This window comes from Pelodiscus sinensis, chromosome 8, assembly GCF_052426305.1.
Source record: "Pelodiscus sinensis isolate ZL-2025 chromosome 8, ASM5242630v1, whole genome shotgun sequence".
NCBI classification, from domain to species: Eukaryota; Metazoa; Chordata; order Testudines; family Trionychidae; genus Pelodiscus; species Pelodiscus sinensis.
The window spans coordinates 44,098,592-44,124,409 of NC_143059.1; the positions used below are offsets into that span (position 1 = coordinate 44,098,592).

At 40.7% G+C, this 25,818-nt stretch overlaps 1 protein-coding gene across 5 annotated transcripts in view; it reads right to left on the minus strand.

Annotated features, from left to right (window-relative positions):
* The window catches only part of ADGRA1 (adhesion G protein-coupled receptor A1), a 486,698-nt gene that overhangs the window by 264,734 nt on the left and 196,146 nt on the right, over window positions 1–25,818 (minus strand). For all 5 annotated transcript variants that reach the window (XM_075935215.2, XM_075935212.2, XM_075935213.2 and 2 more), the window contains 2 exons: window positions 22,796–22,867; window positions 20,720–20,883 (listed from right to left, as the gene is read on the minus strand). In XM_075935215.2, the coding sequence (XP_075791330.1) occupies window positions 20,720–20,883; window positions 22,796–22,867 (236 nt within the window). The remainder of the gene's footprint in view (window positions 1–20,719; window positions 20,884–22,795; window positions 22,868–25,818) is intronic.

Here is a 25,818-nt window from a genome sequence, read left to right on the forward strand (position 1 = left end):
AAGTCCTGGCCCTCCTATCAGGACATATACGGTATCAAAGTCGCAATGCAAAAGTCCCGGCCCTTCTATCAGGGCATATATGGTATCAGAGTCGCAATGCAAAAGTCCCGGCCCTTCCATCAGTATGAGAGGCCTAGCCGCTCTGAGAAGCCTCTCCTGGCCCGGGGTTTGCTTGTCCAGGGAAGGGAAAAATGGGTGGTAGGGGGACCCGGGCCCTCCCTCTTCACCGGGTCCCAGCCCAGGGCCCTTTAGGCAGGGTCTGTGGCTCCTGCCAGCTCGCCGGGGGGTCCGGCCGATACACGCCGAGCCAAACTTTGTCTCCCTTGCCCTGGGCTGCTTCCTACCACGCCCTGGTTCCCCCCGGGCCCCTTCGCCTCTTAGGCAGTACCTGTCGGGGTTGTGGACGCGCTCCTGCCACCCTGGGTCGGCGGCTGCTTCCTCTGTGTCCAGGTCCAGCACGGTCGGCGACTCTGGACCCAGCAGCTGCAAGAACCCTGGCCCGGCCTGGTCTCCTCCTTTGCCCTGGGGCCTCCCTGACTGCCGGTCTCCTTCTGCCTTTATACCCGGCCGCTGTTGGGAGCATGCCCAGTAGGGTCGGAAGGGCGGGGCCTTCTCTGCCAGCTGGGCCTGGGCTATCCCCTGCTCATCAGTGCGGGGCCTGTCCTCCCCGTCACAATTCCAAACAAACTAAACCTTTGTTTACAGCTAGATGTCAAAAAAGGAGAAGACAATAGTTTGTTTGACATTAACATGCCATGGTCATTTTCTCTTTATTTACAAACCCTTGGAAGTACAAGTAAATATGCCAAGTGATGCTGAATGAAACCTGCTACTACTTTACCGCCAGTTTCTAGGACAGCCTTGTAACCTTCTGAACTCTTGTGGAATGTAAATTTTTGGTTTGGCCAACATGACAAAAATATTATGCACACCCATTTTTGAACTGAAGCTGATTTAAATGCATATAAATGTCATTTGCAAGAGCATGAAAGTCACATTTTAGTACTGCTTTAGAACATCTGTTTTTCATTCTTGGGATGTCTCTGGAAAAATGGTTAGTACCTTTAATCCTCAACTGTCTCTTGGTGATAATACTGATTCAAATGGCTGAGCCCAATCCTGCAACTGTTTCTTATGCAAAAAGTCTCATTGCCTTCAAAGAGATTAATCACAGATGTCAGCATTACTCACCATGAAAGAGAGTTTCAGGATTAGATACCATATACCTACTTGTAAAACGTCTGCATAGCAATAGGAACAGGGCAGATGGAGACACTCATTTCTGAAACTATAATCTGTCCCTCAGTTGTGGACATTTGTATAATTTAAAGTGATTACAGATAATACCCATATTCTCAAATTCTACACTTTAAGCAAAGAACAAAATAGGAAAGAATTTATTCTGAAGCAGTTTAAGTGTTTATTCTTAGTTATTTTCCAGTTAACTTTGTACATCGCTTTCATAGCACTTACTGTTAATACAAAAATGCAATAATAATCATATCGTGGCACTAGCATTATTTAATTAAATAATTACTGAAGACACAGAAATATATAATACAAATCTGTGACGCTAATATTGTGAGGATGTTGCATCAAACTGTTAGAGCCCATTCCTGGGATTTATAAGGCAAATGAGATTAAAAAATATTTACGGTTAATTATCAAAGAAGAGGTTTTTTTTAAACAAGTAAAAAAATGTTCTCCTTCCAAACAAACCCACCCACCTTCCAAAAACTGAGACTCAGTGGCACATTTAGGAATAGAAGTATGATTCTGGTACAGGCATTTAAATCAAGAGTTTTTAAGTATTTTACAATAATCTCCTATCTTGTCTCTTCTGTCAGCACTAAACAATGATTACAGTGCAACACCACAGGAAATCACTGATTACAACATGCATGCAAAGATCTAACCCATCATTACAATAATTATCTCTTTTTCTTTATTTCTCTACCTCATTTCTGTATAAAAAGGGGTTGTTTTCTCTTTGGCTGTTTTCTGTATATTCCTTATATAGGCAGTCCCCGAGTTACGCGGATCCAACTTACATCGGATCTGTACTTACGAACGGGGATTTCTCGCCCCGGAGGACGCGGGCGGCGGAACCGCCCAGACGAGTCGCGGTCCCGCCGCCCGTGTCTTCCGGGGTGAGAAAAGCGCCTCTACGTCTCCCTGGTCTGCTCGGGGGGGAGGGGCCAGAAGACCAGGGAGACGCGGAGCAAAGCCACAGAGGATGTGGGCGGCGGGACTGCAGCGGGTCTGGGTGGTCCTGCCGCCCGCGTCTTCCTGGTCTGCTGGGGGGAGGGGCGCAGCTAGTGCGCCCCCCTCCCAGCAGACCAGGCTTCTCTCGTGGATGCCTGTGGTAGAGCAGCTGGGGCGCTGCCGGGTTGGTCCCGCAGCGCTGCTCTTCGGCGCTACTGGACCAACCCGGCAGCACCCCAGCTGCTCTGCCCCAGGCATCCTGATTCAGCCGCTGCTGGTCAGTTTCAGCAGCGGCTGATTCAGGATGCCTGGGGCTGAGCAGCTGGGGTGCTGCCGGGTTGGTCCAGTAGCGCCGAGGAGCGGCGCTACTGGATCTACCCGGCAGCGCCCCAGCTGCTCTGTTCCAGGCGTCCACATTCAGCCGCTGTTGAAACTGATCAGCAGTTGATTCCAGGAAGCCCGGGGCAGAGAAACTCTGCCTCGGGCTTCCTGTAGTCAGCCGCTGGTCAGTTTCAGCAGTGCCTGAATCTGGACGCCAGTTCTCACTTACATACAAATTCAACTTAAGAACAAACCTACAGTCCCTATCTTGTACGTAACCCAGGGACTGCCTGTACTAGAAACAGCCCTTATCAAATCCTAAATTCCAGCTTAGCTATGATTTAGACCGCAAAGCAAAGAGAACAGAAATCAGCTAGGTTCTGTATTAAGTGCTATGATGGTAAGTCTGAATACTGCTAAAGGGTCCTTCTACAATAGTGCATTTTAATATAAATATGATTACATAGTACATGTACGATAACCAAATAGAAATTAAGGGACATATAAGATCTTGTGAATTGTATCTGAAATACGAAAAAGCATATTTGGAAAAGCATGGAAGATACATCTCTTTAGGGTAACAAATTCTGTCCCAGATCACATATGTTGGGAAATTAACAGCAAGACACAGATTATCCAATAAATTCTTGGACTTCATTGGAGACAATTTTTTATTTCAGAAGGTTGAAAAAGCTTCTCCCCAGCAGCTGTCCTAGATTTGATTTTAACTAGGGAGGAATTGGTTGAAAATTTGAAACCGGGAAGAATTGGTAGAACATTTGAAAATGAAAGGTAGTTTAGGTGAAAGTGATTATGAAATCATAGAGTTCATGATTGTAAGGCAGCGGTGCACAACCCATGGCTCTTGACTCCCATGGGGGTCGTGGTTGCCTTATTGGGGGGTCGCAGCACTTGGATCCGGCCAGTCACTTTTTCTGGCTTCTCGGCTCAGTGTCCGATGCACACGCACTGGGGGGAATGGCAGGAGAGTGGCCGTGGCCCAACAATAAAAGGGGCTGCTTTCTTTTATCAAACGCATTACTAAAGTCTAGGTATACCACATCCACCGCTTCTCCCTTATCCACAAGACTCGTTATCCTATCAAAGAAAGCTATCAGATTGGTTTGACAAGATTTGTTCTTTACAAATCCATGCTGGCTGTTCCCCATCATCTTGCCACTTTCCAAGTGTTTATACATGATTTCCTTAATTACTTGCTCCATTATCTTCCCTGGCACAGAAGTTAAACTAAATGGTCTGTAGTTTCCTGGGTTGTTCTTATTTCCCTTTTTATAAATGGACACTATATTTGCCCTTTTCCAGTCCTCTGGAATCTCTCCTGTCTCCCATGATTTTCTAAAGATGATAAAGTCTCAGATACCTCCTCTATCAGCTCCTTGAGTATTCTAGGATGCATTTCATCAGGCCCTGGTGACTTGCAGGCATCTAACTTTTCTAGGTGATTTTTAACTTGTTCTTTTTTTATTCTATCTTCTAAACCTACCCCTTCCCACTAGCATTCACTATGTTAGGCATTCCTTCAGACTTCTCAGTGAAGACCGAAACAAAGAAGTCATTAAGCATCCCAGCCATTTCCAAGTTTCCCATTACTGTTTCTCCATCCTCACTGACCAGTGGGCCTATCCTGTCCTTGGTCTTCCTCTTGCTTCTAATTAATGTATTTATAAAAAGTCTGCTTGTTTCTCTTTATTCCTGTAGCTAGTTTGAGCTCATGTTATGCCTTTGCCTTTCTAATCTTCCCCCTGCATTCCTGTGTTGTTTGCCTATATTCATAACTTGTCCTACCTTCCATTTTTTGAGACACTCCTTTTTTATTTTTAGATCATGCAAGATCTCGTGGTTAAGCCAAGGTGGTCTTTTGCCATATTTTCTATCTTTAGAAAATCTTTTGCTATGAGGGAAGACTGAAAGAATTGGGCTTGTTTAGTTTAGAAAAGACGACAGAGGGGACAAGATTGTGGTTTTCAAGTATCTAAAAGGGTATTTACAAGGAAGAGAGAGAAAAATTGCTCTCCCTGGGCTCCGATGATAGGACAAGAAGCAATGGACAAGGGAGGTTTAGGTTGGACATTAGGAAAAACTTCCTGTCACAGTGGTTAAGCACTGGAATAAATCACCTGGGGAGGGTGTGGAATCTCAATCCCTGGAGATATTTAAAAGAGCAGGTTAGATAGACATCTATCAGGGATGATCTAGATGATGCTTGGTCCTGCCATGAGGAAAGAGGACTGCACTTGATCTCTCATGGTCCCTTCCAGTTCTATCACTGTATGTAAAACGAAAGACAGAACTATGTAGTACTTTAGACTTGTAGACTAACAAGTCTTTAAAGTGCTACATAGTTCTGTCTTTTTTGTTTTAGCTAGACCACACTAACACAGCTGCATCTCTATCACTATTCTAACATTGTATGTGTGTATATTATATATATGTACACACATACAGTGCATACACTCTCAATAACTTTATAACCTCAATTTTGACTTAACACTTAATATTCAAATTATAGTTCTCGCCTGGTAAAATTTTTATTTAAAAAAGGAGGCACTAGAAATAAAAAGGAAAACTCTAACCTGTCTTTATCCATATGAATGTACACACTAGTTGTTACATAGGATACATCTATAACTCTGAATTTTAATTACATTTTAAATATTTCAAATCTAGCTCTTTGTATGTGAATAAATTAAGCATTAATGTATTTTTAATGGGCAAACACTCTTTCCTGCTGGGTAAGTGGTGAAAAAAATGTCAAGCTCAGTAGCTGTACCAACAACTAGGACATGTTCTTTACATAGAATATTGTGGTTCTTCAGTGAAAATGACCTACCTTCATGCTGGAGATGTGGAAGCATGACCAGAGCAACCGTAGGCATATGTCCACCACAACCGAACTCCTTCCATGATGACTTACATACATACAACCTACTGCAGCATGAACAAAATAATTTCCCATAGCAAAAGAGATGGTAAGTATACTTTGGGGTTACTGATCTATATCATTTCAGTTGTCCGGTTTTCTGTGATTCTTTCTGTTATAAAATTTACTTAGCCACATGAGTTTATTTTGCCAGTTTGGAGTGTCTCAGTGTAGTAGTGTCAGTAAGAAGGAAATCCGAAGTTTTTGTAGGTGGCCTACTATGCTTTCCATTTACACAACTGTTATGATGATTATGCTTCAGAATAAACCAGTGAACTTGTATCTCTCTTTGTCCATATTAGATCTTTATAGCCACTGTGAGTTTTGGGAGGCATGAAAACCAGAGTTTGCTATTTTATTTCTTAATTAATCGATTTGTAGTTTTGTCAATGGGCCTTTCTAATTGACTGTATATGCACATTGAGTGTAGCACGTACTGAGGAAAAAAAACTCTACTACTATTTGTATACAGTCTCAGTGGGAAGAATGCATGGCAGAATTCAGAGGGAAGAATCTGAAAGACATGAGAAAGTAAAGGAACATGCTCAATAATGAAGACAAATGAAAAACTGGAGGAAGACTAGAAAAAAACAAATTAGAAAATGTTTTAAAAATTGAATTGCTAATAAAGCAAATTATCCCTGATAATACTGACTACGCAAAATTAAAGTAAACAGAAAAATCGGAAGGCTGAGAACGTAGGCCCTGCCAAGTATGGAAAAAGCATTAGTAAGACAATGCCACTTTATGTACTGCAAAACGCTGCAGAAAATGACACAGGATTCTATGTAGAAGGTAATGTCACTGCATGAGGCAGAGACCAGAATGAATAGGAAGTGGACCCTACTTTCAGTTTATTGAAATCCTAGCCAGTCTCTCATTTCAGCATAATTTATAGAAAATGTGCCAGACAAGATGTATAAAATGCATATAAACAAGTCAAATTTTACTGGGATGAGGTTAAAGACATTGTGAATAATACACACACTGCTCACTAGAGAAAGGAAAAAGCCTCCATTGACTTCTCATTTCTACCAACTTCATACTATCATCAAAGGAAATTAGGATTCAAAATCATTCTAACAGCCTCTTCCTCCTTCATACAAATTCTCTGGTCAGTAATATAAAGGGAAGTTGTTTTTGCAGTATTTCAACATTAAATTGCAGCTTTCTTGTTTCTCAGTGGGCAACTCTACTTGAAAAGTGATTGTATAAAAATGTTAACTTCAATGTTAACTTCTTACTTAAAGGAAAGGCGCCCTGTGGCTGTGTCTAGACTGGCAAATTTTTCCGCAAAATCATCTGATTTTTCGGAAAAACTTGCCAGCTGTCTACACTGGCTGCTTGAATTTCCGGAAAAGCACTGACAATCTCAAGTAAGATCGACAGTGATTTTCCAGAAATACTATGCTGCTCCCGTTTGGGCAAAAGTCTTTTTCCGAAAGACTTTTGCGCAAAAGGGCCAGTGTAAACAGCACAGTAGTGTTTTCCGCAAAAAAGCCCTGATTGCGAAAATGGCGATCGGGGCTTTTTTTTTGCGGAAAACCGAGTCTAGATTGGCCACGGACGCTTTTCCACAAAAAGTGCTTTTGCGGAAAAGCATCCTGCCAATCTAGACGTGCTTTTCCGAAAATGCTTTTAACGGAAAACTTTTCAGTTAAAAGTATTTTCGGAAAATCATGCCAGTGTAGACGTAGCCAGTGTGTATACAGAATCATAATGGCTCTCTCTAGAAATGTGGAGGGCAATTTGTGATGGGGGGGGCACTCCAAAATTTTGGTAAGTGGTCAAGAGCAACACTTTTCTATGGAGGAGGTGCTGGGTTTGAAAGGGAGCTTGAATGCAGAAGGGAACTCGGGGTGGGGATAAGGGTACAGGAGAGGGTGTTGGGTTAGAGAAGGAAGAGGGTTTGCAGCATATGAAGCTTTCCCTAACCCCCGGCACAGGGAGACAGATGGAACAGCCAGCTGCTCTGAGCCCTGAGGCTGCTCTGAGCCCTGAGGCTGCTCCCTGTGAGTTCAGTGGGATGGGGAACGGGCCCGGATAGAAAGGCTTTGCAAGCCAGATCTGCCCCCCCTCCAACCTCCCGTACTGTATCTTGCCCACCCCTGCTGAAGAGCCACAATTTAATTACATTTAGTCCTATTATCTCTGCAGAGCTTACATGGCTGAGACAGACAGATGGATTCTATTACTTTTTGGTTAAATTGCAGTTGGTTACACCTATGCCAAAATCATTTAATGTAGTGAAGTTACAAGTAAGGGACTTATTGCTGGAGTTGATGTATAAAAGACATGTTGCTCAGAGAAACACAGTTTAACGCTAACTTTCTGTATGGCCTTTGGCTGGTCACTTCACTTTTCAGTCTATTCTCTGACTGAATAAGGGGCACTTACTGGAATGTTGTGAGGGATGAACTAATTCTGAATTCCAAACAGAGTAAACACTATGGCTATGTCTACACTCGCGGCTTCTTGTGCAAGTAATATGCAAATGAGGCTAAGAGTGGAATATCGCCAAGCCTCCTTTGCATACCTAATGAGCCGCTACTTTCTTCAGAAGAGGCTCTTGCGCAAGAAGGAGCGTCTACACTGCCCCTTCTTGCGCAAGAAAAACCCTCTTGCACAACGCTGTTACACCTATTACTTTTCAGGAAGAACGGCATTGCGCAAGAGGGTTTTTCTTGCGGAAGAAGGGGCAGTGAAGACGCTCCTTCTTGCGCAAGAGCCTCTTCTGAAAAAAATTGCGGCTCATTAGGTATGCAAATGAGGCTCAGCAATATTTCACGCTTAGCCTCATTTGCATATTACTTGCGCAAGAAGCCGCGCGTGTAGACATAGCCTATATGAATGCAGAAAGTTGTTAGGAGAAGAAAAGAACTCAATGTAAGTTGTAGACCCTAAGTTCAGTATGCAGGGCTGAGAGTAAATTGAGTACTGTTGCTAGAGAAGACCTAGAAAAACAATCAATACTGCACCCTGCATTACCATTTTTAGACGACAATTACACTCTACAAGAAGAGCTAACTCATTCTGTGTGTCAGAAGGAAATATGTACTGTGCAGAACTTATGACTGGCCATAGAAACGTTAATCCCTCAGGGGTTGGGGCAGCTACCACATGTTTCTTCCCACTTCTCCAAGACTTTGCCCTGTTTACATACTAGGACCCTCTGTGTAAGCATTCTGGGTGAACAATTTTCCATGCTGTGCATGAGCACATATACAATTCTTTATGTAGTATTGGGAAGTAAGGCATTACAAAACTCCCTAGAAACATAATATTTCAAGTCACTTAATTTGTTGAAGCTTATACCTTCTGTGCTGACATTTTCCAGTCTTGGTCTCCTCACAAAAAGTGTTTTAAGTTGGAGCAGAGCTCTTTAAATTGGTAGATAAATCAACAATAAACCACAGAAGAAAGTCTTTATCGGTATCATTTAAACAAAATTATCATTTGGAAATAAAAACTAGCTGTGTATGGAGCAGTGTTCCTTCTAATCTTTTCCACCCATGTGTGGAATAAATTTTAATGTGCACCAAGGCATTGCACCACCAATAGAAACAAAATCTAGCTGTGCGTGCTCTACTAGACAGCTGGACAGCATCTGAATTACCCCGGAGCAGCTGCATAAGTGCTCAGCTTACAGGGAACACTTCTGTTGAGTTCCTCTTTTCCACACAGGTTCTCCTGCTTTCAGTTCTCCAACCGTCTCTCCTATAGCCCCTGAGCATCGATGCAAAGGAGTTGGAAATCCTTTTGCACCAGAGAAGGCAGTGCCTCTGCCTGTGATGAACCCCTTCACCCACTTCCAAGTACAACAAGAGCAAAAATACACTCCCATCTAACAAAAAATGTCAGGTTTAGTTTCAGGAGGATCAGAAACAGCTTTCACAGATAACACTTGAACTCTTGAGTTGAATATAGTTCTCAGTGTGTGGCGCATGCTTTGCTGAATTTCAGAAAATTCAGCTGTAACAAAGCAGTAGCTGCTTGAAAAAAATCTACATGAGCATATGGATAATATGAAATGGTATATTTAACCACTCTAATCCCAAGTGAGATCTGAAAATAAGGCCCTGATCCTGTAAGGGGCTCAAACTGGCATAGGGGTCTCTGTAAAGTGAACAGAGAAAAGGTGGTTTTATGCCACTTTTGTGCAACTCCCCCTGGCTTTTACATTGCTAAGCCAGTCTCCTGCCACACATTAAAGAAGTTGGGGATCAGCACATTGAAAGGATGTTCTGGAACATGTGGCAACACATCTTTACACCATCTGAGGATTCCCTGGTAAAGGAAGACTCCTCCATGGGACAGATCAACCCATACATGTAAACTAAGAGACTAGTGCAAATTTTCCCTGACTCACTATAGAATTTTTTCTTTTAGCCTTCTTGTAGCTATTGGCTCAAAACTAATCAAGATGGCCTACAATTTTATCTTTAAGGAAAACAAGTTGAGATTCTCTTGTCCAGGCATGTATATTTCAGCTTATGGTTAATAAGAGACTAGGGCGAGAAACTGCATAAAACTTGGCACCTATATCTGAGGCACGGGTGGGGGTCTGGGATGATTGGGTCAGTGAATGCTGCAGGACTTATGAAGGATGCCGAGATTGCTGTGGAGGTCCAGATTCTCTCCAGTGGGAAGGGGGTACTATTGGGCTATGTCTAGACTACATCCCTTTTTCAAAAGAGGAATATAAATTAGACATATCAAAATTGAAAATGAAGCCGGGATTTGAATTTCCTGCACTTAATTTTCATAATCATGTCATGGCGTTTTTTTCGAAAAATGCTATTTTGAAAGTGAAACCGTGGTCTAGACGCGGTTCTTTTGAAAAGAAAAGCCTTTTTCGAAAGATTAGAGTACAGGATCTTTTGAAAAAGGGGTTTCTTTTTGAAAGAACCATGTATAGACCACAGTTTCACTTTCGAAATAGCGTTTTTTGAAAAACGCCATGACACGATTATGCAAATGAAGTGCGGGAAATTCAAATCCCGGCTTCAGTTGCAATTTCAATATGTCTAATTTACATCCCTCCTTCGAAAGAGGAATGTAGTTTAGACGTACCCTTAGAGTGTCTGCAACAGTGGCTGGAGTGCATCATGGGTGTTGTCCAGGAGAGAAACTGGTGACTTCACTGGGAACTGACCTGCTTAGGTATTGTTTGCAAAGATAACTGGGATCTGGTGGGGAAGTCACAATATTGATTGCCACTACCTGTATTAGTCAGCTTTTCACTGCCACCAGCTCTTCTTACTGCTTCCACTGCCTACTCTTTTCATGCCAAAATCCAACAGGGAGAATCAGCAAGAGGGGAAGCAGAGGTGCAACTACCCTATGTGCTTGCAGTCCAAATTGCTGCATGAGGACCCAGGTATGCTGCTGGAATGCCTTACAGAATTGCCATATGCATTTATATCATGTGAGATGTGTTTCACTTGACAGTTCCATCAGAGTAAGAATTGGCCCCTTTCTCATACTGAGAAATTCCTCTCCCCACTGCTATGAAGTGCCTTGAGCACGAATAGCTACCATGTCAGCAACTGCAGTTTCATGAAGCTATGTAATGATATTTTGACAGATACATTAAAGAAAGTACTTTGAGATGAAAGGTGCTACATAAGTATAAAATCATTACAGCATACACTATATAATTGGGACACAGGCTACCTGGATGGCTGCTTCATGTAATGTCTCCCAATAAGCCAATTTAGGCTACTCATAGTTGATAACTGCTGCTTATCGGGCTAAATAGTACACATTTAGCTAAGGTATTCGAGATATTTTAAACCAGTGTAACGTATGAAATTCTGAATGCTAATCTTAAATACCCACGTAGCCAAATTAAGATTAAAGGACATTTTCCTGAGTAGTCACCATGCTTCACTCAAGGGTGACTATGTTCTCATTATTTTGAATAAAGACATCGTGGAAGCTTTGGAGACTGAAAGTATTTCTTTTGTGTCAATATTACCATAGTTTAAAGCTAGGTCACATGGAAAATACAAATTAGATATGCTTCCAAATAGGAGGTTTACCGAAAGATGAAATCTTAAAAAACAAACCCCACAACTTTTAAATCTTTCCCTGTGCTCTGTTAGTAACACTGAGATACTATAATAATATTTATTATGCATGCACAATTCATTGAGCTCAATGAAAGTTACAGGTTGTATCCGAAGGCACATTTTGGATTTAAATTGATAAAGATTCTGGAAAAATAAGACAATGAAATTAAATAAAAACAATATATTACAAGATGCTACAAGTGTACAACTGTAGGAAAATGATTATATTGAATTTCACAAAATGCTGTGTTTCAGGATTTATGTGAGATCATTCAGATAAAGGATATCACAATACATATGCAGAAGGGGAAAGATCAATACCACTTTACTACTTCCAGGAATTTCAGAATTACCACACAACCTTGATGATACATTATGTTTTTTAAATTAATCCTATTTACACGGAACAATTGTTTTCTTTAAAAAAACAGACTAGCCAATGTGTGTTGGGGAAAGGGGGTAATTTTCAGGGTAATTTCATTTTCTAGTCTTCATGAATTAGCATAGCTGCAAGAAAGAATTTAAATAGCTACATAAAGGTGTTACATAAGTATAAAATCATTACAGCATACACTACATAATTAGAACACAGACTACCTGGATGGCTGCTTCATGTAATGTTTCCCAATAAACCAATTTAGGCTACTCATAGTAGATAACTGCTGCTTATCAGGCTAAATAGTACACATTTAGCTAAGATATTCGAGGTACAGGCAGTCCCCGGGTTACGTACAAGATAGGGACTGTAGGTTTGTTCTTAAGTTGAATCTGTATGCAAGTCAGAACTTGCATCAGCCGCTGCTGAAACTGATCAGTTTCAACAGCGGCTGAATCTGGACACCAGTTCCACCTACATACGGATTCAACTTAAGAACCCCAGGCATCCCCAAGTCAGCTGCTGCTGAAACTGATCAGCAGCTGATTCCAGGAAGCCCAGGGCAGAGCAACTCTGCCTCGGGCTTCCTGTAGTCAGCCGTTGGTCAGTTTCAGCAGCGGCTGACTTGGGGACACCTGGGGCAGAGCAGCTCGGGTGCTGCTGGGTTGGTCCAGTAGTGTGGCCGCTCCTCAGAGCTACTGGACCAACCCAGCAGCACCCCAGCTGCTCTGCCCCAGGCATCCTGATTCAGCCACTGCTGAAACTGATCAGCAGCGGCTGAATCAGGACGCCTGGGGCAGAGCAGCTGGGGTGCTGCCGGGTTGGTCAAGTAGCGCCAAGGAGCGGTGCTGCGGGACCAACCGGCAGTGCCCCACCTGCTCTACCACAGGCCCCCGGCTTTGCTCCACGTCTCCCTGGTATGCTGGGGGGGCAGTAGCTGCGTCCCCCCCCAGCAGACCAGGGAGACGTGGAGCAAAGCGGCGGAGGACCCGGGCCGGACCGCGGCGCTTCCAGATCAGCGCCGCGGTCCGGCCCGGGTCCTCCGCGGCTTTGCTCAGCGTCTCCCTGGTCTGCAGACCAGGGAAACGCTGAGCAAAGCCACGGAGGACCCGGGCCGGACCCGCAGCGCTTCCAGATCAGCTGATCTGGAAGCGGCCGCGGGTCCGGCCCTGGGTCCTCCACCGCTTTGCTCAGCGTCTCCATGGTCTGCAGACCAGGGAGACGCTGAGCAAAGCCGCGGAGGACCCGGCCGGACCCGCGGCGCTTCCAGCTGATCTGGAAGCGGCCGCGGGTCCGGCCCTGGGTCCTCCACCGCTTTGCTCAGCGTCTCCATGGTCTGCAGACCAGGGAGACGCTGAGCAAAGCCGCGGAGGACCCGGCCGGACCCGCGGCGCTTCCAGCTGATCTGGAAGCGGCCGCGGGTCCGGCCCTGGGTCCTCCACCGCTTTGCTCAGCGTCTCCATGGTCTGCAGACCAGGGAGACGCTGAGCAAAGCCGCGGAGGACCCGGCCGGACCCGCGGCGCTTCCAGCTGATCTGGAAGCGGCCGCGGGTCCGGCCCCGGGTCCTCCGCCGCTTTGCTCCCCGTCTCCCTGGTCTGCTGGCTCCCCCAGCAGACCAGGGAGTCGGGGAGCAGCTTTTCTCACCCCGGAGGGGGCGGGCGGCGGGACCAGGCGTCCCGCTGCTCCAGTCCTCCGGGGCGAGAAATCCCCGTTCGTAACTGCGGATCCGACATAAGTCGGATCCAAGTAACTCGGGGACTGCCTGTATTTTAAACCAATATAACAGGATTAGGCCCCAAATTTTTATTCATGTTTCTTAGAAAATTAACATTTGAATAGAAATGCCTGCTCTGATAAAAATGTAATCTGAGATTTCATTTAAAAATCAAAAGAAACAGCATGTCGTGGGTAAAGACACTCCTCTTGTAATCTGTTAAATAAAGACTTCTGATAATTGTTACTTGATGTTTCAGTGAACGTTTCCTTGTTTTAATACTTATTGCCCTGCTTCTGATATTTACATAGCAAGGATTTATAAATCCATTAAAACTTCCTAAATAATGTTTAAATCTATTTATTTTAATAAATTTTAGCAGCAAAGGTTGGCAGTTTTGTACAAAATTAATTAAAATAATACAGACACATTTTTTTGTTGTGTTCCAGCTAAAAGTACTCAACATTGAATGAGAAACCTTCAATTAGTAACCAGAGTGTCAACACTATTGGATTCATACTCTCACTACTTAGTTAGCTGTTGCAAAGTTAGACATATAAAATGAACTATTTAATCGTGACAAGAAACTAGAACCAACAACCTTCCACTTTAAAAGACATGCAAAAGCTTACAACTGAATTAGTTGATTTATACATAAATTTGGTAGAGCTTATAAAACGCCAATTTGCTAAAAATGTAATGCAACCCCCCCTCCCTCCCCCACAGGATAGAGCTAATTATTGGTAAATATATTACAGCTCTTCAGGTATTAGAAGAGATGCATGAATTAAATAATAGTCAGATGCTGTAAGACATCACTCATTAAATGGAATTTGACCTTTTCAAAAGAATTTACCACAGGATTATGCCCCAAGTCCTTGAGCCTGCAGCTTTGGGAAGTCAGTGGACCTCTGTAATGGTAAATCAGTCAATTGGTATGATAACACTGCATGACTGCAACCTTAAGTTGGATAATTAAGAAACCCATACTTCATACTTATGAGTCTCAGTTCAGTAAATATTTTTTCAAAAGCCACGGATATTTACACTGTACCACATTTACTGTAGAGTATAAAGACCAGCCTGAATGAAGGACTTTTATGAAGAATATCCTGCCCTGAATGCAGGGGCCTGGACTAGGAGACCTTTCAGGATCCCCTCCAGTGCTAGGACTGTCCGATTATAGAAGAAAAGCTATTAGTGTGCTAGTACTAGATGTACCATACAATAGGGGTTTGTACAGAAAAAGAATGTTAAGTGCCATTATTATATAAAAGTTACCAATTGCCCAAATGGAGTCAATATTATTACTTTTGAGCCAGTTTTACTACAGTATATTACATAAGAGGACCATTTTCCAGAAGGGGCATCTAAACCTATACATAGGCACCTAAAACCATTGTTTAGTTGCCCAAGTATCAATATGGGCAACTAATATATAGCACCCATTAAAAACATTTCAAACACCACTTCCAACCTATGGTTGGCATATACTCTTTCCAAAATAGTTTGTAAAATAGTTCATTCAACAAGGTGCCAAATGTCCTCAATTCTTACTGAGTTCAGGATTGAAGCTCAGTGATGAAAAATCTCTATTCAAAAAGTAAACTTTCCCATCATAAATCACACACTATTTTTGTCATGTTAAAAGTATATGCCCTGCAAGAAGCTTCTAATTATAAAGCCAGGCTGTTTCAGATGGCTCTGTCAGACAAAGGTGAAATGACATGCACGCATGTCAAATAAAAGATTGTGGAAACCTCAACACGTCTAGAACATGAGAATCTTTTATCAACCAGAGTTATGAAAAATTAGCATAGAAATACATTATCAGAGGCAAAAAGACATTTCTAAATAGGAGAATACTTCATGATAGAATGATACTTAAAAGAAAATTCTCTTCTTTATAAGGATTCCAGAGCCGTAATTGATTCAGCTGTCTTTCATTTTCTGTCTCCTGGCATTATCTGTACAACTGCAGTATACACTTCTTATGAAGAGAAGTTAGTAAGGTGTGTACTGACCTGACGAAAATATGCCTTTGAGTGCTCCTGACACTAAAGGAGTGGACCATAGATTGGAAAATGTCATAGTGGATAAGGAATGATTAAAAGACTTGGCGTCTTTCTCACATAAAACATAACAAGTCTTAAAATTATTAAGAATTCTGTGCAATTGGAGGTGTAAGAAGAATGTGACCATGTTCTTTTTTTGTTTGTTTGTTTGTTTTGCTTGAGAGTCAATTCTAGTGTAAATAATGTGGCAAGGGCCCCTCTTTCCCAAGCCACTACTGGGGAGGCCTCCTCCCCTTAGCTCCCCAAGTTAGGGTTTTGCAGCAGGTGTCAGTGGTAGGAAGCCCGGGCCAGGTGCCCACAGGATCCCTCCTTAGCTGCCTTTACCTAATGATGGTCAAACTTGTTCTCTCTGGTTTCTTTCTCTCTGCCTCTCTACCACCTTCCTTTCGTCCTCTCCCTCTCCTCCCCAGACTCCAACTGCTGAGGCTTTAAAGGCCCTCAGACAGACAGCAGAGAAGTCAGCTGGCCCCAATTTGCCTGAGCCAGCTCCCTCCTAGCTGCATCTAATTGGGCTGCAGTTCTCTGCTTCTCTAACAGGGGTTTTTCCCTTTTGGGCTGCTTTTTCCCCTCTCTGCAGCAGGTCCCTGGCCTGACCCTGTCACAATGAGCAGAGTGCATCAGAGCATAAAGTGCTTACTTCTTTACCTGACTCTGATCCTCTTGGGGATGAATACTTTTGGTATTCCGTGAAGTAAGGGCAACTGCAAAAGACAAGCTGGTGAACTGTCTCACAAATAATTCCCTAACAAATGTGTATTTTACCTAAAGAAATGACACAGATTTCACTGAAATGTCATATGAAACTTTTTGAATGATTCTAAAATACATACCAAAGAATAAAGCATTCTTTTGATAAATGCTTTATAGGTATCTTCTTAGACCTTTTCCCCCAACAACCAACCAACCAACCTCCAAAAGCATTTCAGATAACTTTTTGTTACTAGTTGCTAATTTCACTCATGACTTAACACTTAAAATTAAGGTAGCTTGCAAACTATACAGACTGGAAAATCATTCAAATGCTGGTGGTTTAAAATTATTCTCAGTCACTTCGAGTAGGTACATTCTTCCATTCTTTTCACCCTAGGCCTTAAGAGAATTTTTGTGGGGTCTGAACTGGGTTAATATTAAAGCATGTTCTAGTCTAACGTTCACAATGACCTAACGCTACAGACTTTACACACCCAAACTTCCATTTTCTTCTCTAAAGTTTTCAAGTTAGGGTTGTAAATCTCCAAGAGTAATATGTTTGAAGCACTTATGTCCATCAGAAAAGCAAGGGTGATTTACTAGCAATTAAAGCTATATTCAAATTACAAACCAATCACCAAGTACATTCATAACACAAATGTAGTGTAATCAGTTGCACTATTATTCAAGTCCAGCACAAACAACTTACTAACATATGAGTCTATTTTGTATAGTTTATATTTGCTGCCACCAATTCTGCTTACCACAGTACCTGCCATTCACAGCCACTAAAGTGTATACTCCAGGTTTATGGTTATTTACATACTTTTTCATTTAACATATTTCTGCTCATCTAGGAGAACATCTCCAGTGGAGTTAGTTAAAGTGCATTGGGTCAAATTTTCAGAAGAACTGAGCACCCAGAACTCCAGTTAAAGTCAATGGAAATTGTGGGCATCAGAACCTTGAATTATTAATATTTAAATATTAATAAAGGAGGGGAAAGAGTGGTTCTATTTTGTGGAAAGTACTTCAATAGTCATTGAAGCAGGTATTTACACTTGCTTCTCCCATGTTGCCAAACAACATCCTAATCACCAGGCTATACATTCATTCTCACTCTCTGAATCTATATATGTATAATACTATTTATAGAGAGTGGAACAGCTTCAACAGACCCACTCAAGAATCTCCCTAAATTCCAAAGGTTAGGACTCTCCTCTACAACATCAAAATCCACTATTATACAGGTAATTCAATATAACTATCTAAATAATCCGTGTACAGTATCAGTTTTAAGACACTGCCATGAGTAAGTCAAAACATATTTACTAATGTATAATCTTTATATCTTTATATAAGAGGAAGAGATGCAATTTCTTAGTGCTTTAGTCATGTAGTTCTCAAGGCCTCTTATCATAGCCATGAATGGTCTAGCCATCTGGCATCATCAATCTAGAACCAGAAGGTTTCCAGCTGACTTACCCCTCTGCACCACTGCATTGCAGGGGCAGATAAGGGAACTGTAGCTAATGCCCCACTATTGGAGGCTACACCCACTGACTCAGCATTATCAGGAAATTAGCAGCAGATGGCGACAATATTTCCTATTCTTGTCTAACCCTTTGTCTGAGCAACTAGGAGCCATGCCTGTTACTGGCCAGACCTTCAAGAGCATGTTACTTTCCACAGACCTGGTTCCTACTCTTTGCTCTTGTTATCATACCTTGTTCCCATTTCCTAGCTCCTTGCATGGTTCCTTTTCCTTGCTCCTGTCATCTCACTCTCTCTCTACTTTCTGCTTCCTCATTCTAACTCCAATTACAAATAACTCCAACTCTGGCTCAATACATGGCCTAGTTTCCATTCCGGCTCTGAACCTTGGCGTCGCTTCAGACACTGATTCAGGCTTGACCTTGCCTTGGCATCAGACTCCAACTTTGACACAGGCCCACTGATTGGGGTGGGGTAGGCAGCAAAGGAGGCATCTGCCCTGGGGCTTGGTAATTCAAAAGGTCCCAGGGCATCCAGAGCCCCAGGCCCTTTAAATCATCACTAGAGCCCTTCATAGTGCACTCCAGGCAGGAATGAAGGATAGCAAGAAGGGTGGGGCAGCATGATCCAGGCAGCGCTGAGGTCTGCCTGCCCTCAGCCCCTCTCTCCTTCTTGGAACCCCAAGTCTTTCCCCTCCTTGGAACCCCAACTTGCCCAGGAGCCTGGCAATTCTGTCAGTCCCACTGCTTTGATGGGACTTGTAAAGGCAACTCTTGACTCACCCTAGCTCTAGTCACCAGGTCCAACTGCCCCTTGACTGCCTTGAATAGGTAACTGAATAGGAGCAACTGGAGAATCTTCCAGGCAGTGAAGTTTATGTTGAGCATTGTAAGATACTCCCTCTCCATAGGTGCCATGAATGCTCTCTTGAAGAATGTCCTATTACCCCAACAAACAAGAGTCTAGAGCCAAAAATCTAACCAATGTTTTCCACAGAGAACTACAGAATATTACCACCACATCAAAAATAGTGATGTAAAATCCTGTTTAATCTGTTAACTGGTTAAACGTTATGTTTAGCTGATTAACCTTTTAAATGGGATCCTTTAAGCAGGAGGTCACTCCAACTTGTGTGGTAGGCCCAGCTCCAGCCTACCCATTAACCAGTTAACTGATTAAAGCATCATCCTGCAATGGTGATGCTTACCAGTTAAAAGGCCATCCTGGATTATAAATGGATGTCACTTACACCCTTTATTACACATTTATTCTCATTAATGTTACATATTTGGCTGCATTTCAACAATAGTTCCCTTGTTTTGTGAAAGATGGACATAGAAAAATATGAATCATCTTAGGAAAGCGTTAAATTACTGCAAGTCTTCAAATGCCTTGACAAGAAGAAAATAATTAAACATTTATTGTCACCACATCTGGTAAACAGAAAAGTGCTTAAACAATGCAGACTTAAAATGAAAGTTAGTGCCTCCACATACAGGAAAGCATTAGCAAAAATAATATTGCATAATATCTTGTCACTTTCTCCTCTTAACTAGGAAACTTTGAAACACAAAGACTACGTCTAGACTGGCATGATTTTCCGCAAATGCTTTTAATAGAAAAGTTTTCAGTTAAAAGCATTTGTGGAAAAGAGCATCTATTTTGGCACGGATGCTTTTCCACAAAAGCACTTTTGGCAGAAAAGCATTCATGCCAATCTAGATGCACTTTTGCACAAAAAAGCCCTGATCGCCATTTTTGCGATTGGGGCTTTTTTGCGCAAAACAAATCTGAGCTGACTACACTGCCCCTTTTGTGCAAAAGTTTTTTTTGTTTGTATTTTGTTTGATGTTTGTATTGTGTTTTTATAATATAGTTAGCATGTATCCCAGCAACCTACTATAAATTCAAGAAAAACCTTGTAAAGATCATATTAATATTGAATGGTCAGTGAAATTATATTTGTGTTAGGGTTTTCTATTGAGACCATCGCTGTGGTATCTGAGGGCTTCTGATGTTTTTCTCTCTGTATATCAAGTTGCTTTGAGTAATCTGTTTTAGTCACTTCCTTGGTATAGGATGCTCAGCTTGATCTATCTTTTATTCATTCTCTCTCATCATCTCCTTTCTTCCCTGCTTTGGTTATGGTGGGAAAACTTTTTCAAAGAGCTTTTTCCTTTATATGTCTTCAAATAATGAATTTTGTCTAATTTTACTCTTCTCAATGTAAAAATTCTACTATCCAGTGCCCAGTGATAAAGAATACTGTACAGGTTCATAAATATGAGAGATTTAGCAGTGAAGTTTGTCATTTATGCCATGCTGGTAAGAGTACAACCTAAAAAATATTGTTTTAATCCCTTTAAGAATACACTGAAACAAAATACAGGACTATGTAGCACTTTAAAGACTAATAAACCATCTTGTTAGTCTTTAAAGTGCTACATAGTCCTGTATTTTATTTCAGCTATACCAGACTAACACGGCTACATTTCTATCACTAAGAATACACTGTTTCATGTAGAACACCCACTACGAATTGATGTTTATTTTATACCATAATTAAATATTACTTCATATATGGGATAAGACAATTATGTTTCTGTTATTTACATATTCTGCTTCAGATGAAACAAGACAGCTCTACTTTTTCCAAGTTCTATTCCCTTTCAGCATTAGTAATGTTTTCTGTGCTCTGTACTTCCGTTTTCTTGTACCCACGAGAAGGGTAGACTCATCAGCACATTCTGTTTGGCATTCATTCATAATTTTACACCTTTTCCTGGGAAATCCACTTCAATTTATAATTCTAAAGGTGTACCACTCACCACATATCAACTGGTTTTCTTTCAGAGTATGAAATGCCAGTCCACGTAAAGTACTGGGGTAAGCACAAACTGTTTCTTCTGCTATTCGAACTGAGGCATTTCTTGCCCACTGCAAAACCCATTTTAGATTACAATCACAGATGAGTGAATCAGTAGTGAAATGTCTAGAAAGACAAAAAAGGAGAGACATCAAAGGAACTGAATGCACTTTTGCAAAATACAATCATGAATACTGCACAAACTTAAATTCACAGTTAATTAGATTCATGCATCTAAACATAAAGACAGACATCATGTGACAAATGATATATGCATTCCAAAATACTAATTCCAATTCCTCTCTTAGGTACAATGTAACACCCTTTGACTTCAATGAGAATTGGGCTCCCCATAGTCCATATGCATGTAATTACAGCGACACTATTTGACTACTGCACCCATTAAATCTGTATCAGGTTTTGCACTCAGAGTTGAAATGATCCTACGCTATTACTTTGGATATTAAAAATTGTTCATACAGTGTGTCTACACTGCAATGAAAGACCCATGGCATGGCCATGGCTGGCCTGAAGCAGCTGATTCAGGTTCACTAGTTAGGGTTGCGAGGCTAAAAATTTCCAATAGATTTTTGGACAAACTCTTACCTAGGGGCTTTGAAGTCTTGTTGGAGGGTGGGGTGGTGAGGAAGGGGTTTGCTGTTAAAGCCTGACTGCATATATTGCAATGTTTAATCCTGCAGCCCAAGTCCTGTGAACCTGAGTCAACTGAGATGGGCTCTGAGACTCAGTGCTATGGTTGTGGTGGTGGTTTTTGTTTGTTTGTTGATTTTTGTTTATTTTGCAGTGTTGATGTATCCTCTAACACCATATAAATAATGTTTACATTTAAAAAACCTCTAATATGAGTATTTAATACATTCAGTAATGAATTATTAGAAATTCTCAAATGAAAATTATTTGGTATTAGTTTGTTTTTCCTCTTCTTTTCATATTACCATAAAAACAAAAGAAAATGATGACATAAAAAAGTACATTTTAAGTTATTAGAAACCAACAAAAGCCAGATTAATACAAATTAATACTGCAGTTCTGCCACACTGGTGCTAAAGAGTTCTCAAATTAGGACAAAGAGCGGAAAAGGGAACACACCATATGGTTTATGGCAGAGGCTCTCTAACCGTGGTCCACAGACTCCTGGTGGTGTGCAAGCTCCATTCAGATTCCAACACTGGAAGATTTCTGTTTGAAAATGAACTGATTCTTGGGAGAAAATGACATCAAAGAACATCTTGTTCTTCAGCAAGAGCTTAAGTAGTATCCAGTTGTTGGTTCAGTGTCTACTGGAACCAACAACTGGTTACATAATCCTTTCAGAATTGAAATCAGTGAGCTGCCCTCTCGTTTGACCAGGAAGGCTCAAAAATGCTTGCTGCCATTTTCTTGTGACGAAACATTGCAGTCACAATCTAAAAGATGTCTCCTAACTGAGTTTTGGATTCAAAGAACTGAAGAGTACTCAGAACTTGCACACAAAGTACTGCATTTTCTGATGCTATTTGCTACTGTGTTCCTGTACCTGTGGATTTTCACCACTTATTGCCCTCAAGTCCAAATACAAAAGCAGGATGAAAGCTAAAGCAGACCTAAAGCTAAAGCTGATAAATATTACACCTGACTTCCCTGAACTTTGCTCACAAAAGCAGGCATATCCATCACACTAGAAAAGTATGACTACTGACATTACAGTATTAGTTATGTGCTTTTATTATCAAAACCACTTTATAGTTAGCTAACTATACAAACAACATTTGAAAAGATCATTAAGTGGTTCACTGATACTCTTAGCAATTTTCAAGTGGGCCATAAAAAAAAATTGAGAATCACATATCTATGGTATCAATAGGGATTAATATGGAGTTGATATTTAGTTTCAGCCTTGATTACATATCTAGTTTTTTCATGTCAAAAGCAAAGAGAACACCAAGATACTTTAGCTACATTCATGAACTCAATATATAGCAACAATGGAGTTGTATGGTATCCAAAATTTAATTTTATATAATAAAGACATACTTACAAGGCTTTCAGAGCTAATAGTTCAGAAAAAAGTCCATTCATGAGACTTGAAAAAATATTCCCTGATAAATTCCTAGAATGGAAGAAATACACAATTACTACAAAAATAAAAGATGACAGAGTTTTTGCTGTTAACTTTTAAAAGAAAATGTTAAAACCTTGCTGCTTTCTTCCATGTGAAGAATAAATAAGATTTTCTTAAGGATACACATTTTTTTCCTGATGAAAGTCAATATATAATCAAATCAAACACCTATTTTCAACTTGCTTTCACAGCAGACACATTTCTATAATAAACATATTCATACTGGTTATAGTTCCAGTAATATTTTAAGAATTTAAAATTATAGTTATGGTATAGTGCTATTAACAGTTAGAGCAAGGTTGTTCTCTCATAAACCTATGTAACATGACACTTCAAAGTAATCCAGACCAAATATATTGATTGATTTAATACTGAGGAGCGTTAAAAGCACACACAACATACTAAATATACTATGTGTAAAATGAGACTAACTATAAAGCAAATTAGTTTCATATTCTAAGGTTGTATTATATCTTCCTGAAAATATTTTCAAATTAAACTTTAGAAAATGTAAAATCTTTCTGTGAACTACAAAAAGATCCAGCAGCATGGGATCAGTCCATAAAACAGCTTATTTTAATATCTGTTGTAAGAGGATTTGTCCACATAATTGCTTTGAAAATTTACTACTGTTTTAAGGAACTAGTCTGAACATCTATCTCCATTCTAAATAGTTCTAGTCACTGATTTTTAACTCTAGGCCTACAAGTATATTAATTGCCTTTTGCATAGTATAACACTATTGTTGTTAGGGCCATCCTTACTCATATGCAGAATATGCAGTTGAATAGAGCACCATACAATTTGGGGGAGCACTGGGTCTTAATGTTCACCGACTTGTCTCTTCCTATCCCTGTTCTGTGGCTCTGCTTCCTCTGGAGAGTATCTAGTTAACTTAACACTGAAAAAAGCCTGCCAGACCTATTAGCATAACACTAAACCCATGAAAGAGCCATTCAAGTGGTAATGAACCTATTTAACAGTCATTTGCCAACCCCAAATATATATTGTCAGTTTCTAGATTTACTGTGTTAGTCCACAGGACTTTAGTTTAAAATTTGTTTTTAAAATGTCATTAATGTGTTGCTGAGAATTATAAAATCACATCTCTAAAAACCATTGTTACCCCTACTGCCATCAGGAAGAGGGGCACCATTTTAATAGTTCTGCATAAGGCCCCATAAATCCTAAAGACAGCTTTGATTGTTGTTCTCAATACACTGTTAACGTTGAAGGCAAATGCCTAAATGTCAAGTCATATTCTTCACTGCTATACCAGTTAACTAAAAATTGATTTAACAATAAGCAACTAAGGTTTCCTGTCAGATAAAGCGTATATTTCTGGATTGCTGACAAATGTTCTTTTCTATCTATGCAAATATGTAAATGCCTGAAGCCTTCTGAATTTACATGACTGAATTCAAGATGGCTGAAAAAGTGTCTCAAAGGATTGTTCAGCAGAATATGAGCTGTCATCAGGAAGAAAATAAGTTGTATAGAAAAATAAAGATGCAAGTCTTTTTGACACAAAATTGATTCCCTCCCCTGATTTATGTTTCTGTTCTCTTTACAAAGTAAGGAACTCAAACTATACTGAAGGTCAGACTTAAGTTTAAAAAGCACTGTTTTAACAAATGATGCCTTTGGCGTGCTGCAAATAATCTGATAAAATCTCTGCAGTGAAATTTTTCATTGCATTATGTACAGGAACATGTGCACTTATGAGTTCCTGCCAGAAAGATGAGGAAGTATCACAGGTCACAGTTTCTGGAATTCTTTTGCCAAAACAATTTATTTTGGAAAGATATGACTTTTAGGGTGTTTATTCAAGAAAAACACACAGTGCATGGAGCCCATTAACAAATATGCAGTTGGATGATAATGTATAAATCCATGAAGATATCTGTATAAATGCTGTAAAGGTAGGAGATGATAAAACCCATTTCCATCTTACAAGAAATTTTGGTCCAATTTTGTGAAATGCTAAGTACCTTGCATATACAGCTCTCATAGTATAGCAGAAATTGCACCTTATTTTAGGCTTTGTTACAGAACATAAACGTTAAGTACTATAGGAATTTTATGATTCTTTGATGAAAAAATAAATTTATACAGAAAAACTAAAGCAATATTTTATTTGCCCTCTAAAGTTACATCTACATTGCATGGCTATTTTGGGATAACATAAGAATGGCCATACTGGGTTAGACTAAAGGTCCATCTAGCCCAATATCCTGTCTGCCGACCGTGGCCAATACCAGATGCCCCAGAGGAGGGATCACAACAAATAATCCTCATGTGATCCCTCCCCTGTCACCCACTTCCAGAGAAACAGAGGCTAGGGATACCATTCCTACCTATCCTGGCTAATAGCCATTGATGGACCTAACCTCCATGAATCTATCTAGCTCTTTTTTGAACCCTGTTAAAGTTCTAGACTTCACCACATCCTCTGGCAAACAGTTCCACAGGCTGACTGTGCGCTGAGTGAAGAAAATCTTCCTTTTGTTTGTTTTTAACCTCCTGCCTATTAATTTCATTTGGTGACCCCTAGTTCTTATTTTGTGGGAATAAGTAAATAACTTTTCCTTTTTCACTCTTTCTATACCAGTATCACGTCTACACAATCTATCTGTTATTTCAAAAAAAAAAAAAAATTCAAAATAATGAGAGTACTATTTTGTCATCCCGGTGAACCTCATTGCACGAGGGATAAAGAATGGCTCGAAATAGCATGTTATTTTGAAATTTGGTGCTGTGTAGATGCACCAAATTTCAAAATAAGCTATTTCAAAATAGATTCGAGGCAAGATACACAATTTATGTAGTGCAAATTGCTTATTCGAGTGTAGGGTGCTGTGTAGACACACCCTGAAGCAGCAGTTTTAAAGTATGGGTCAGGATCTCAAAGTGGGTTATGAGACCCCTATTTCAATGGG